Raw genomic sequence first — 15700 nt, 5'->3', positions numbered from 1 at the left:
TCATGAGGTTGTCTCCATATCCATATACGTCCATCCGTCCGATATAATTTGAAACGAGAGTCGTCCGACCAGGCAACATGTTTCCAGTCATCAACAGACCAGTGCCGGTGTTGACGGACCCAGGCAAGGCGTAAAGCTTTGTGTCGTGCAGTCATCAAGGGTACATGATCATGTTTCGCTGAATGGTTCACATGCTGACACTTGTTGATGGCGGAGCATTGAAATCTGCAGCAATTTGCTGACGGGGTGCACTTCTGTCACGTTTAATGATTCTCTTCAGTCGTCGCTGGTCCCGTTCTTGCAGGATCTTCTTCCGGCCGCAGCGAAGTCGGAGATTTGACGTTTTACCGGATTCCTGCTATTCACGGTACACTCGGGAAATGATAACGCGGGAAAATCCCCACTTCATCGCTACCTCAGGGATGCTGCGTCCCATCGCTCATGCACCGACTAGAACACCACGTTCAAACTCACTTAAATCTCGATAAGCCATTGTAACAGCAGTGACCGATCATGCCACTCTATCCTGTGAAAGCTTCTTCATCTCCCAATACCTACTGCAACCTACATCCTTCTGAATCTGCTTAGTGTATTCATCTCTTGGTCTCCCTCTACGATTTTTACACTCCACGCTGCCTTCCAATACTAAATTGATGCCTCAGAACATGTCCTACCAACCGATCCCTTCTTCTAGTCAAGTTGTGCCATAAACTTCTCTTCTCCCCAATCCTATTCAATACTTCCTCATTAGTTATGTGATCTACCCATCTAATCTTCAGCATTCTTCTGTAGCACCACATTTCGAAAGCTTCTATTCTCTTCTTGTCCAAGCTGCATCAAACCAGTCTCAGGACTGAAGACCACAACAACATCTTATTGTCTTATATAGGAGTTGCCGACCGTAGCGCCGTATTCCGTCTGTTTACGCATCTCTATATTTGAATACACATGCCTAAACCAGTTTCGTTGGCGCTTCATCGTATATGTATCTAGTCTTAGTTCTCCAAGGTGTGCTTCGTAGGAGCTTCGATAAAGGAGTAACAAGATTATCTTACCTTGCATAAAAACTTAAATATATCCTTCGCGTTAAAACTTTTGCGAGAGCCCTCACTAGATGGCAGCACTAACCTTTCAGTTTCGATACCGCTCTGGCAAGAATGGCTCCCGAGAAAATTGCTCTGCGTAGTTGGGCGATATGCGTAAATGTTTCCCGGGCTCGCCTACTGATTTCTGGTTGCTATCACACTCATGTAAGACAGATATTAAGCGTCAGACAAATCCTGCTCTAGCGGATAAAGAAAACCCTATGCTAACGATACAGATACAGTTCTAGATGCTCCCTAGCCTACTTTTTCACACTCAGTCGACAGAATCCTCACAGCTGCTTCCTAAAAGTCCAGCGCAGTACTATTCTCTTTCTACTCCAGCCTGTAAATAGTAGATAGTGGTCATCAAGAGGTGTTGCTGAGATCGGACCACCAGTCAATGCGTCTCACGAGAGCAGCTGAATATTCGAATTGCGTCACTGTGATGCGTGCCAATTCGGCGGACAATTTCGCATACTGTCAGCTCCGCTAGAAGTAACTATGCTCAGACGGCCTAAGAGTGTTACGACCCTTCGTGGCTTGTTGAGAGACAATATTGTGCTCTAGCAACCTCTACTGAACTGATCTAAGAATGCAGGTTTACTTTTACTTCCATAAAGCAGGAGGCCGTTGTTATCGATTTCCTGTGGTCAGAAGGAGTATTCTGACGAAAGGAGCACAATCTACGAGCATGTAAGAGTGGTGCTAAACATTTTCGGAAACGTTTATAATAAAACTACAGTACTAGTTGAAGGAAGTTAATCCCTGATGTGTAAGCTACTGATTCGAATCAGAGAGGGCTGTAACTTGTTGGATTTACCGTCTACCGTAATCGACACAAGTTGTTTAACGGCACTCATATAAAAATGGCAGGCAAATATTTACAAATACTACATCACCTAATGCCACACACAACCATCAGAATTATTATATATTTCCTTCGAGGGCCCAAAGAAAGTGTGCGTTTTATGGGAGAGTTATTTTTTTCACCCAATATCGCCACAAAATCAGAACCAACTGCCATAATTGTAGAGCAGCTCATTCCAATTTACACTGAGGTGACAAAAGTCAAGGGATACTGTCTAATATCGTGTCGGACCTCATTTTGCTCGACGTAATGCAGCAACTCGAAGTGATATATATCACACAGTGTTGTTTGTCTGTTAGTTGTGACAACTCTATGCAAACGTTGCTGCTTTCAGTCTCAGTCGTTAAGTGAAGGCCGTCGGTCAATGCATTGTTCGTGACGAGAGGTAAATTTGGTATTCTCGGCACACTCTTGACACTGTGGATCTCGCAGTACTGAATTCTCTAATGTTTTCCGTAATGGAATCTTCCAAGTGTCTAACCCCAACTGCCACTCCGCATTGGAAGTCTTTTAATTCTCGTCGCGCGGCCATAATCACTTCGGAAACACTTTTACACGAATCGCCTGAGCGCAAATGACAGCTCTGCCAGTGCGCTTCCCTTTTATACCTTGTGTACACTATAGCACCACCATTTGCATTTGTGCTTATCGCTATTCCATGATTTTTGTCTCCTTAGTATAGCCTTCTGCTTCACAGGTTTTCATGAACAGCAGACACAACTTGAGCTGAATAACTATTTTCAGACCAGCTGGAATAGGGAAGAAAAATACACTATGTGATCAAAAGTATCCGGACACACGGCTCAAAATGACTCACAAATTCGTGGCACCCTCCAACGGTAATACTGGAATTCAGTATGGCGTTGGCCGACACTTAGTCTTGATGACAGCTTCCATTCTCGCAGGCATACGTTCAATCAGGTGCTGGAATGTTTCTTGGGCAATGGTAGCCAATTCTTCACGGAGTGCTGCACTGAGGAGAGGTAGCGATATCGGCCGGTGAGGCCTGGCACGAAGTCGGCATTCCAAAAGTTCATAAAGGTGTTCTATAGAATTCACGTCAGTACTCTATGCACGCCAGTCCATTACAGGGATGTTATTGTCGTGTAACTACTCCGCCACAGACCGTGCATTATGAACAGGTGCTCGATCGTGGTGAAAGACGCAGTCGCCATCCCAGAATTTCTCTTCAACAGTGGAAGCAAGAAGGTGCTTAGAACATCAATGTACTCCTGTACTGTAATAGTACCATGCAAAACAACAAGGGGTCCAAGCCTCCTCCATGAAAAACACGACCATACCATAACACCACCGCCTCCGAATTTTACTGTTGGCACTACACACGCTGGCAGATGACGTTCACCGGGCAGTCGGGATACCCACACTCTGACATAGGGTCGCCACATTGTACACCGTGATTCGTCATCCCATGCAACATTTTTCCACTGTTCAACCGCCCAATGTTTACGCTCCTTACAGCAAGCGAGGCGTCGTTTGGCATTTACCGGCGTGATGTGTGGCTCATGAGCAGTGATGTGTGGCTCACCTCACACCTAACTGTCATAGTACTTGCTCTGGATCCTCGTGCAGTATGGAATTCCTGTGTGATGGTCTGGATAGATGTCTGCCTATGGCACATTACGATGCTGTTCAACTGTCGCCAGTCTCTGTCAGGCAACAAACGAGGTCGGTCTGTACGCTTTTGTGCTGTACGTGTCCCTTCCCATTTCCACTTCAGTATCTCATCGGAAACAGTGAGCCTATGGATGTTTAGGAGTGTGGAAATGTCGCGTACCGACTTAAGACACAAGTGACACCCAATCACCTGACCACGTTCGAAGTTCGTGATTCCGCGGTGCCCCCGTTCTGCTCTCTCACGATGACTAATGACTACTGAGCTGGCTGATATGGAGTATTTGGCAGTATGAGCAGCACAATGCACTTAATATGAAAAATATATGGTTTTGGGGGTGTCCGAATACTTTTGATCACATAGTGTATATTGCCTATGAAACGATCTGGCAGGTCGTGCTGTAGTGACGTCTCGAAATTGCCGTGGTGTTTCAGAAGAAGAGCTGAGCTCTCTGCAGCGACGATGCGCTACCGCTTGCTGTGGGCTCCGCTGGTGGCGCTTCTGGTGGTGGTGGTGGCCGTGGTGCTGGGTGCCGCAACGCCGGCCACCAAGCGCGTCATGGTCGACATTGCCGTCGACGGCGACGATGGCGACGAAAGGATCGAGGCCATTGAGACTGATCCGTCGCAGGACGCCAGGTAGTGTGCGCAGGCTGCACCGCAAAGCAGGTTGCTGCTTGGCTCGTTCTACAATACTTTTTTCACTCCTTGGTGTGGTTTACATCGAGTCTACTAGTTGCTGTTCGATCACTTACAGTTGAAATATAAGGGATGTTTCACAATTCATGTTACACACTTCTAGTGGCTGTAGAGGAATCTTAGTAGATCAAGTTTAAGAAAGGAACCCGTGTCTGGAAACGCCATCCATCGACTCTACAGAGCGGTAAAGTTATAGACGCTGGATTCTTTACATGTATGTGTATCCAGATGATTCAGTGATGGTGTTACAAACTTTCTAGGGTGATGGAGAAGAGTAAATGTATCAATTTGAGTGAAGGGCCCCTGTACCGGAAAGAAACGAGGCGAAAGTTATATGCGACAACTCTTCTGGTACCTCTAACAGTGCAATACATGTACCGGTCCTTGTTTTGAGCCATACTACCATCCCTGAAAGTTGCCTACACTACAACCTTAGCAACAGTATTAGTACACGTATTCCACTGCCAGAGATATCAGATTGGTTTCCGCTTATAACTTTCTACTCGTTCGTTTCCTAACCTCAGTTTGATAAATTTATCGTCCTCCATCATCCAAGAATGTATCATCATCACGGAATCACTATACAGGCGGCGGGGTCTATGACTTTCACGCTATGTAGTGTTGTTGGATGACGTTTCCGGACAGGTGTTCCTTGTACATCTTGAACTGCTACGACCGCTCTAAACCTCTTGAAGTGTATAACATGAATCGTGAAACACCCTGTATATAGGTGTATTATGTTAAAGGTCTCACAAGTGAACCTTACGAAATAACCTCCTTTCATTTTCTTCATACATGTAGCATCTGAAGGCCAGAGTCCCGACATGCACTTCTCCAAACACACGAAAAAATCGAGTTGCATGACTTCCGAGTTTTGATAATAGTAAAAAAATATCCTAGGACAATGGCTCATAGTGTATAGCGTTTCTGCTCCTGTAATGGGAAGGCTGGTGGTTCGTTTCATACTAGACGCAACGTTTCTTTTACTTGTGTTTGCGTTGTTTATTTCATGTCAAACTGAAGTACCAATCAACAGATATTGACTCACAATTTTAATAAAAATAATTTATTTTATTACTTATCGCATGAAAATTCTGGTATTCGTAATTCGTAATAAATTAAAATTTGATAGCTATATGTGAAACACCAAATACATTTTTTTTTATTTCCAGTGATTATGAATAAGTATAAACACAATGTTAAAAACAGTGCCATAGCTGCATGTACTTCTTTCATTTAAGATAAGACTTTTGCAGTTCATTATAAATACTAGTAGTTTCATAAAATTACCTAGTAAAAACAACAAGATGAAATTTTTTAAAAAACGTTGTTGAATATCTGTTGATTAACGTTTCACTTTTATAGTAATTGTAGAACGCAAATAAACTTTTAAGAAAATACACTACACGAAAAAAACAGTGAATCAGCTATAAGACATGGTCAAATATCAACATTACTTCACACATGTACACACCGCCGCCAGGTATGAAAATAGTTAGAGATGCAAATTCCCCAGATAGGTAGGACGGCCACTGGGAACCAGTAACATTGTTCCTATTTTGTATTGTTACCAGGACTTGCAGAGTACATAATGAATGTGAGCAGCGTCAGATGTTCATTGATCACTGGGAAGGACCCCGGAGATGCTGCATACTCGTATTAGGCAACGTTATCAGGCTCGACAGCGTTTAAAATGGGCCTCGTTGTGGGTCTCCATTTGGACAAATGGTCTAATCGTGCAGTATCCAGATTTGTGGGGCATTCTGATGGAAGAGTGCCCCGAGGTTGGACAGTATGGCAACGTGAGGGCAGCCATACTCGTCGCCGATCTCCTAGTCGATCAAGTCTGATGAAGACGACGGAGGATCGCCGTATTGTGTACCGAGCACATCGTAACCCCTTCACGTCTGTGCCTGCCCTCCGACAACAAGTAATAGGCTCGCTGCAATTTTCTGTGCTGTGTCACCCCTCGCCATTGATCGGAGACTAAACGCAGCCGGACTATGGAATCGCCGTCCCGTGCGTAGGCTGCCGTTAACACCACACAGACTACTGCCACTGGTGTGGTGCCGTGACCGGGAAGCGTGGACTCCTGAAGAGTGGCGTCGCTCTGTGTTCAGCAATGAATTGCCGTTCTACACTATCTCAGAACACCATCGTCAGCGAACATTACAGCGACCTGGAGACAAAGTTTCCATTATTCCAGTGTTTTAGTTAGTTGGTTGATTTAGGGGAAGGGGACCATACAACGAGATCATCGGTCCCTTCGGATTAGGGACGGATGGGGAAGGAAGAGGGCCGTTATCTTTCAGAGTAACCATCTCGGCATTTGCCTGTAGAGATTTAGGAAAATCACGGAAAACCTAAACCAGGATGGCCGGACGCGTGTTTGAACCGTCGTCCTCCCGAATGCAGGTCCAGTGTACTAATCACTGCACCACCTCGCTCGGTAGTGTTTCGGAGAGGAACAGCGGTGTTTGTTCTGGCGTCATGTTGAGGGGAGCAGTCGGATGTGACTTCAGGTTACGTCTGATAGCGACATTCTGCATCCTGAAATGTTACCGCTCATACAACAGTGTTGTTTTGCCATTTATCAACACGAGAATGCTCTTACTCACAGGGCACGTGTTTCTAGGAACTCTCTGCGTGATCTTGAGATAAGTCTCGTGACCAGCACGATTCTCAGATCTGTTCCCGAAAGAACACGTGTGGGACCAGCCTGGACGTCAACTTCGGCCCAGTGCCATTATCGAGGATCTTGAATATAAAGGGCTTGGCATAATTGTTGACCAGCTTGCCTTAGGATTGGATACAATGTTTTTATGACACGTTGCACCAGTGCATATATCCAGGCCAGTGTGGGTGCTACGTCATACTGATAAGTGGGCTTATTATGCTAACTTCTGTGTCAATCTGACTCGAGGTTTTGGTTACTGATATAATATTGCATACAATCACAACCCGTGAAACTTTACGTCGTTTCCTCCTTCCTTTCTGGGAGTTTTACTTTACTTCTCAGGCAATGTATTTGCGTCTGGCGAGAACCGAACCAGCAATCTCTCAGTTACAAGACTAGAATACTAAACACGTAGCTAATGATCACACTGTTAACAATTACGATATTTTTCATATTTACCAGGGCTTGGAACTCTTCAAAGTCCATTTTTTTGAATTCCTTTGATAAGTACAGTATATCGTCTTTAGTTAAAACATTCGCTTTCAGACCATGTTTTGCTGGTTCACCTGAGCTTTCGACATACCTCTGTTGATATATGGAGATGGTATCTGTCCTTTCGGACATGTCCGAAAGAACAGATACCATTGGTGATCTTGCAGCTCTCGAAGAATGAAATTACAATGAAATCCGGACCATTAGCTGCTTACAGGCGTTGATAAATATCAACGGTGACAGTTGAAAATGTGTGCCCCGACCTGGACTCGAACCCGGGATCTCCTGCTCTCATGGCAGTCTCTCTATCCGTCAGTGTCCTCGATGGCTACAGTCTGCTTTCGGCTGCGATGGGGCGAGGACGTCCGCTGCGCCCCGCCGTGCTCGACCGTGAGCGCTTGCTTGTGTTTACCTTCTCGCGGCGCGAGTTGTATTAGTTCCAAGTTCAGTGCGACTATGGCACACACATGGCGCCACGATACGATCAAAATTAATTTCCAACCAGATCACGTGCTTCCTCGAGCCAATGAAATAGAACAGTTCATACGCGACGATCTACGTTTAGATCCGGCGACTGTCGTCGGAATACATTTTTCTATAACGGCGAGCGTGGTTTATGTTAAAATGACCAGTGCAGAGGACTGCGCGATAGTGGTGTCTAAATACTCGAACTCCCTCAGATTCAAACATTCTGACAGGCATATCGGTGCTGCGACGGTGGATCATGCAGGCATGGGCCTAAGGACTGTGAGGGTTTTTGAGCTTCCCTTCGAGGTCCCAGAGGAAGTTGTCAAAGACGCCTTCCGACCATATGGCAATGTTATCAGCCACGTTGTAGAAAAGTGGCAAACTTTCTCGACGTATAAGGTCTACAATGGTGTGCGCCAAAGTAAACTTGAGCTCAAGAAACATGTGCCGTCCTATTTGAACATCGGTGGCTGTCGTGCAATCATCATGTACGACGGTCAGCGGCTTACCTGTTCCGGATGTGGGCAGTAAGGCCATGTTCGATCGAGCTGCTTACAACGTCGAATTACGCAGATACCAGTGGGAGACTCCGTTTCCCCGACGGGGACGACAATCCTGCCCCTCACGTAAGCTCAGACGACGATGCGCACCATAGTTGACGAGGAAACGGGCGATCAGACACTTCCATAGACGTCAGAAGTACCAAGGGAGGAGGAGGAAGGGCCCCCTATGCCAACCCATATGTCTCCCCCTCCACAGCAACAACAGCAGCAACAGTCCCACGGACTCCAGACGCAACGTGACATTCAGAATGCGATGGACGTGGACGCGAACATTGTCCCGATCGCGGCTTTCCTAGCAGAAGGTGATACGACGCTGGATTGCCTCCCACATTCGGATACGGATGTCCACGTTCGAAAGCAACGTTCGCCTCGACGACGGAAGCGACGTCGGCGGACCCCTTCTGACGATTGCCTCCTACACACGGCCGGTCAAAAAGGTGACATCTCATCAGACGGCATGGATGCTGCGCCTGCTGAGGATCTAAGTGGTGTAGACGGTTCACTTCCCATACCACGAGTGCCAAGTTACTTCTTGCACCACAGATGCAGCACGTCGCGTCGATGGATGGCTCTGCGTGTACCTCTACCAAAGACGACGTACGTGAGAGAGATTTAGGTGCCGATCAGCTACACAGCATCGTGTTGCAGCCACTGTGGTCGGACGATTTTGAAGAACTTCCTGAAGAGGGCACGGGTGACAGGGGAGGGGGTGGCGTTGGAAATGCCACTCCTAGCACGAAAGACTCTTAATTTGTAACTGGTTGGGTGGGTCCGGCACCTCTTGCGGTTAGCTTAGATTGCTACGGCGTCTACCCTAGGTGAAGAGGCTAGGCAGCACACCTTTCGCCTTGCCACAATCAATATCAACGCAATAAGGGCACCACACAAACTGACAATGCTACAACGCATGCTTGATGCGGCGGACGTCGACGTGGCCCTCTTACAGGACGTATGTGTCGCTAGTTTCCCTGACTTCTACGGATATACCGCCCATATATCCCACGCCTCTTCTACCGATTGTGGTGTAGCTGTTCTGCTACGGGACGGTCTGGCGGCTACGGACGTACTGTACTTACCGAGTGCAAGGGCCATGGCAGTAACTGTCAACGGTGTACGACTCACTAATGTATATGCCCCTTCGGGATCACGGAGACGGAGAGATCGGGCCCACTTTTTTTCGGAAGATATTACGCGTCTATTTATGGTCCGCATAGACGATATGGTGATCGGAGGAGATTTTAACTGTACATTATCTCCGTCTGATCAGCAGCCACATCACGTCCCGTGTGCGGAAATGGAAATGCTAGTGCGTGACCTCCACCTGATCGACACGTGGCGGTCACATTCATTGCCCAGCTCCTGGATACACCCATTATACAAGTCATTCATCAAGGTTAGACAGGATTTACGTCACAAGCACCCTTTCGACGGCGACGAGAGGAGCAGAGCTCTGGCCCACTGCATTCACTGACCACACAGCCTATATTTTCACCATTGACCTCCAGCCTGCACGTGTGTGGCGCAGTAGGCCCCCCTGGAAACTGAACGTCGCCCATCTGGACGAGCCGGCATGTAAACGTGCTATCGAAGAGTCGTGGAACGCGTCCTTACAGCGTCGTGGTCGTTACCGATCGACCCTCAGTTGGTGGATTGAATGTGCGAAGCCTGCTCTTAGGCGCACCTTCATGGCTTACGACCGAGAAAGAGCGGCATGGAGGAGGAGCACGGAAAACTTTTATTACACCGTCCTACGGGAATGTCTTGCTATGGAGCCCTCACCTGACCGGCAGATCATAGTCAATCGCGCGAAAGCGCAGCTCGTCTCCTTAGCACGCCATCATTTACAAGGCGCTGTTATACGGTCGCGTGCTCTAGACATGATACAATCAGAAAGGCCATCTATGTACCACGTGCTCCTAGAACGCAGGAGGCGCCGTAGGGCACTGGCAACCGACATGATAACGGACGACGAACGACACGTGGCAGAACAAGCAGATATAGCAGAAGCCTTCTATGGGCATTACGCTCAACTTTATTCAGCAGTGCTCCCTGATATGGCGACGGTAGACACCGTTTCAGCACGTGTGCACGGTACAGCTCCACCAGCCATTGTACCGACTTTACTGGGAGAAGTGACAGAAGAGGAAGTGCTCGAAGTGACAGAAGAGGAAGTGCTCGACGCCATTGGTAAAGGTACTACCCATAAATCACCAGGAATCGGTGGATTACCATTAGAGTTCTATCGAGCTTTTAAACAACTGTTGGTACCGTGTTGGGTTGAAATTTGTCAGGAATTGATGTCCCCGGGTATACCGTTGCCTGCACCGTTCTTGGAAGGACTGATTGTCCCCATCCATAAGCCGAAGGGACGGAATCATGTCCGCGATTATCGCCCCTTAACGTTATTGAACAGCGATTTCAAGATCTTTTCGAGGCTGCTATCAGGATGTCTTCGGGGCACACTATTTCACGTCCTGTCCAGCGATCCGATGTCCTTAGGGGGACCCAACAACATTAGAACTGCGTTATGTCGTTACAGAGATCTCATCTCCCTAGCACGGGTGAGACGTTTGCCGGCAGCCTTGGCGTCTATCGACTTTAGCCAGGCTTTTGACCGTGTGGGCCACACTTTCCTCACGGCCGTTCTACGGCGCATGGAATATCCCGACCCCTTTATCACAGTGTTGACACGCCTTCTGCATGGGGCTACTTCTCGAGTTCTTGTTAATGGAAGACTGATGGCACCCATGCCGATCCGCCGATCAGTACGACAGGGATGTCAATTATCAACATTGTTATTTGCATTGACCTTAGAACCTTTGTCGTGTGGTCTCCGAGACAGGCTCACTGGGATACAGTTCGGCGGCTCCATCTATCGCTGCACCGCATATGCGGATGATTTGATGATCGTTATACGAGGAGCTGACGATATGGCCGCGGCGTTGGACTGGATTGCACCCTTCGGTACAGCTTTTGGTAGCAAAATCAACGTTGACAGGTCTGTCGCCTTGAGCATCGGGATTGGGCTACCGCAGGAACACATTGCCCCCTTACGCTTCAGTGATACTGTCCGCTGCTTGGGCTTAGATTTCATGAACGACATATGACGCGCGACGACGCTCAATTATCGACGCCTTCTTCACCAAATTAGGGCCGGATTTTGCAAATCAGCGCTTGCGATCCCTCAGCATCGTTCAGCGGGCGTATTATGCCAATGTATACCTTGCGTCTCGCATACCGCATGTCGCCCAAACGCTACCCATTCCGAAACCTTTGGCTCTTAGCATTATGGCAGCGCTGGTATGTTACTGAAGATGAGATACGTATCTCTTACCCTCCCCAAGGGAAAAGGTGGTCTCGGCCTAGTCAACGTCCATGATAGGGCCATTGCCCTCTATGTTAGCTCACATTTATGTCTGCTGCGCCGTTGTCCTACGAGCCTCACGAGTCTGCTTCTGACGATGCTACCACCTGCTTCACTAAGAGCGCCGGTGCCACTACAGGACATCCCAGCGCCCCTCTTCTATATAGGACGTTTCTATTTAGAACTAAGTTATTGCAGTGTAGTGCTCACGACACCACAAATGGCCACGACTCGACGTATTTATCACGACATGATGCAACGCCGCCCCCTAAATGTGGTCGAACTAAAATATCCTGACGTACTGTGGCGCGTGGTGTGGAAGACTGTACACGATGCCATGCTTGATTCCGACGTTGTTTCCCAATTGTACGTAGTCGTTAATGGAAAGCTGGTGACGCAAGAACGTCTCTACAATATCCACATGGCAGAATATCCCAATTGTGTGGGTTGTAACACAGTAGATTCTGACGAGCACCGCTTCAGCTGTGGAGAGGCGGAACCGGTTTGGCACCTAATGCGGCAGATGCTGGCTTATCTCTTGCGAGTTAGGCCGGAGCATATATCTGCACGTACGTTATTGTTTCCGGTTGAGACATTTTACCCCAAGACTCGGACCAACTCCGTCACCTAAAAACGTGGACATGCGGTCCATTACCTCTATCGTGACGGACACAAGAATTTCCTTTACTTCTGGCTCTATTTGCAAGAAAGACGTCATGCTATTTCCGGGCATACCAGATATCGACAATGCTTTGCAAACTACCTATGGAGTGCCTTTCACAGCCCGCCGTGCAGCTGGAATGTTCCAGGCAGCGGCAGATGAGGTCAGAACGAACTGCAAACGAGCATATATTGAACAATCTTTATCAGTGGGCGCAGTCGTTGGGAAGCCTAACTACGACGTGGTAGCTTTCTTTTCATGTTATTTACGTTTAATATCTTCGATGGTGTCTTCATTCTGGTTTAATTTTCCAGACTTGATTAACTATGACTGTTTGCACATTGATTCCTATATAAATAAAAAAAGATGAAAAAAGTGGGCAGGAGACCTGCGTTTCAATCCAGATAAATACACAAGAACAAACTAAGAACAAAATGAACAACAAATAAAATATGATCAAGTATTATACCCTTTCCTTTCTCCTTTTATTATTTTTTTATAAGAAGTTCAGAGGCATATTTAATTTTTGTTTCGTTGGCGAAACCTGAAGTGGTGGCGAACGGCTGTCCTAGTTAGATTTAGGATGAAAGTGGCGGTGGCAATAGCTCTGTTTTTGTTTTTAGGCTAGATAGGTTTTGGGGGGTAGTATGGGTGATAGGGGCCAACGCCTGAAGTGGAAGAGGTAATTGCACGGCTTTCCAGGCGGGAAGGAGCGCCCGGTCAATTAAAAAAAAAAATGAAAAAATGAAAAAAATCAAAAAAATAAAAAATAAAAAAATGGCTCAGTCGGATAGAGCGGCTGCTATATAAGCAGGAGATACCGGGTTCGAGTCCCGGTCGGGGCACACATTTTCAACTGTCCCCGTTGATATTTATCAACCCCTGTAAGCAGTTGATGGTCTGGATTTCAATGTAATTTCATACCTCTGCGGATGTCAAAATTATCCGCATTAGTTGGATTGATAGTTAGGTCACTCGGCATTGCCTCATGACTACTTGATAAAAGGTGTAGCCCAACGGCTAACAAGGACAGGTGTGGCTATAGTAAACTTGAGGCAGGGATGTTGCATCTCAAAAAAGATAATAAGGGGGGGGGGGCGGTTATCAACTGACCATAACATGAAACCGTGATCCATATTAATGCATGTTTATTACAAAGCTTCCTGAATAATTATTACCGGAAAAAGGGCATCAGGAAGTCGGTTCATCACATTAAAAAGAGTTGAGAATCCCTGTCCACGGTGCAGGTGTCTGTTGCTTTTCATGAAACATCTGTCACTGACTCCCCGGGAACAGCCTTTACAGGATACAACCCTTCTGCACAAAACAAGGTTCCTTTGAAATGAGTTTTGGCCAAATGGCATTGCTTGTAAAAACTGAGATTCTTTGCAGGTACAGGTGTTTGTCGGGCTACGTTTTACAATTTTTGTGAATACAGCTCTCCACCCCCACATCGTGTAGGGCGTATTATGCGAAAAACTGCAGCAACGTGACTCACAAGTGCCACTACTAACAATGTCCACGTCCCCGTCTACTACTTGCCCCTGGCGGTGAACTCATCTCATCCCCTCGCCCTTCCCTCTGAAAGGAGAGCGGCAACCCCTCGGACAATGCGTCGGTCTGGTTCTTCCCAGAGCCAGCTAAACTGCTGAGAATATTACATTCAAAATAGCCCCTAGGAGAGAGAAGGAATTAATGGAAAAGTAGAAAGCTTATTCCCAGCAATCACTCAGGTTTCTAATTGCAAAACTAGTTTATCACTTGACGAGAGCAGAACTAAGATAGTGTTGATTTTAAATCAGTTATGAATACCACATGAGGTGTGGCATTCCAGCAGTGGACTGAAACGTACCACTCTGAGATTGAAGAAAAGGGCCAGTGCCTAAGATCTCCTCGTCCAATATGACATGTGAGACGTAAGAGAGTTTTAATTAGCCACCACCATGAACCACGTGTGCTACAGAAAGACAGGCACCAAATTCACTTATCAGCAGAGAGTTTTCGATACAGGCAACAGACATTCTCTGATCCGATTCGACATCTGAGCATCAGTTTAAGATTTACCAAAGCTCCTGGTCTCCAAGTCTCTCATCGTTTGATGAGTTTCAACAGTCTTCCGTTTTACTTCTTGATACTTTCATGTTCTTAAAAGTAAGTTAGTGGCATTGTAGTGACATAAAAGTTAGTGGCATTTCAGCAAAGTTCAGTGCAACACATCATTTGTATGCATTTTTGAGCCTCTATTGGTATAAAAATTGTTCAGATATGTGTGAATTCATAAGGGACCACACTGCAGAGTTCATCGGTCCCTAGACTTACACACTACTTAAACTAACTAATACTAAGATCAACACACACACACCCTTGCCCGAGGGAGGACTCGAACCTCCGGCGGAAGGGGGGGGGGGAGCAGCGCACTCCGTGACATGGCGGCTATTGGTGTCCTTATTAAACAAATTCCTAAAGTCTGTGATTAATATTTGGGTCCAGAGCGACGGAAGACGAACCGTTTTTCTTTAGTTTCTTTTTTAAATAAAAAGGTGTTTCGTCTCAGATCTGTCAGGTGTATATTTTTGCAGCTAACGACGTAATAGTTACATATTACGCACAATTTAAAAAGTAGATTGATGAACAAATTACGTAGTACATTACTTTGTCATTTAACCGTATACAGTTAGTTGGAATGCTGAAGATTAGGACTGGTGGATTAAAATGCAAAATTAATCATCATGCTGGAATGGATAGAGTTAAAATTATTGGTTTCTCGTCGTGATTAGAGGAAAAAAAACATTAAACACAAACTTAGTACACCGCGAACAGTTATCTCTCTCGAGATCCGCTGGCAGCTGTCTGTTGTTTGAACGACGCAGATCATCTCTAAGTTTCTATCCGCTTCACCAACGTTGGTGTTTTAAGCAGTTGGTAGTTGCGAAATAATGGCAGTTTTCAATATGAATCTGGATATTTCCAGATGTAAAGGTGGATGGCAGTACCTGTGATTGTGGGCAGGAAGTCACTTGTAGCACATTCCATCAGCCCGTCAACACAATTAATAGGAGGCACTGTGCCCCTTGCTCAATCCTCACCATAGTCGAAGCCAGCTTATTTTTTTTTTTAAAGAGTCAAAAGGTCACACCAACCTTGAAGCCGTGTTTACAAACACACTACAGAGACGTCAAATAGCTGTAGCG

At 46.5% G+C, this 15700-nt stretch overlaps 1 protein-coding gene across 1 annotated transcript in view; it reads left to right on the top strand.

Annotated features, from left to right (window-relative positions):
* LOC126355544 (uncharacterized) overlaps nucleotides 1-15700 on the top strand; it is a 119923-nt gene that overhangs the window by 38070 nt on the left and 66153 nt on the right. Inside the window, exon 2 of the mRNA XM_050005902.1 lies at nucleotides 4021-4224. Within this exon, the coding sequence (XP_049861859.1) occupies nucleotides 4021-4224 (204 nt within the window). The remainder of the gene's footprint in view (nucleotides 1-4020; nucleotides 4225-15700) is intronic.

This window comes from Schistocerca gregaria, chromosome 3 (assembly GCF_023897955.1).
Source record: "Schistocerca gregaria isolate iqSchGreg1 chromosome 3, iqSchGreg1.2, whole genome shotgun sequence".
Lineage (NCBI taxonomy): Eukaryota > Metazoa > Arthropoda > Insecta > Orthoptera > Acrididae > Schistocerca > Schistocerca gregaria.
Note: the sequence above shows the minus strand (reverse complement) of the source record. Positions and strands in the feature narration are given on the sequence as shown.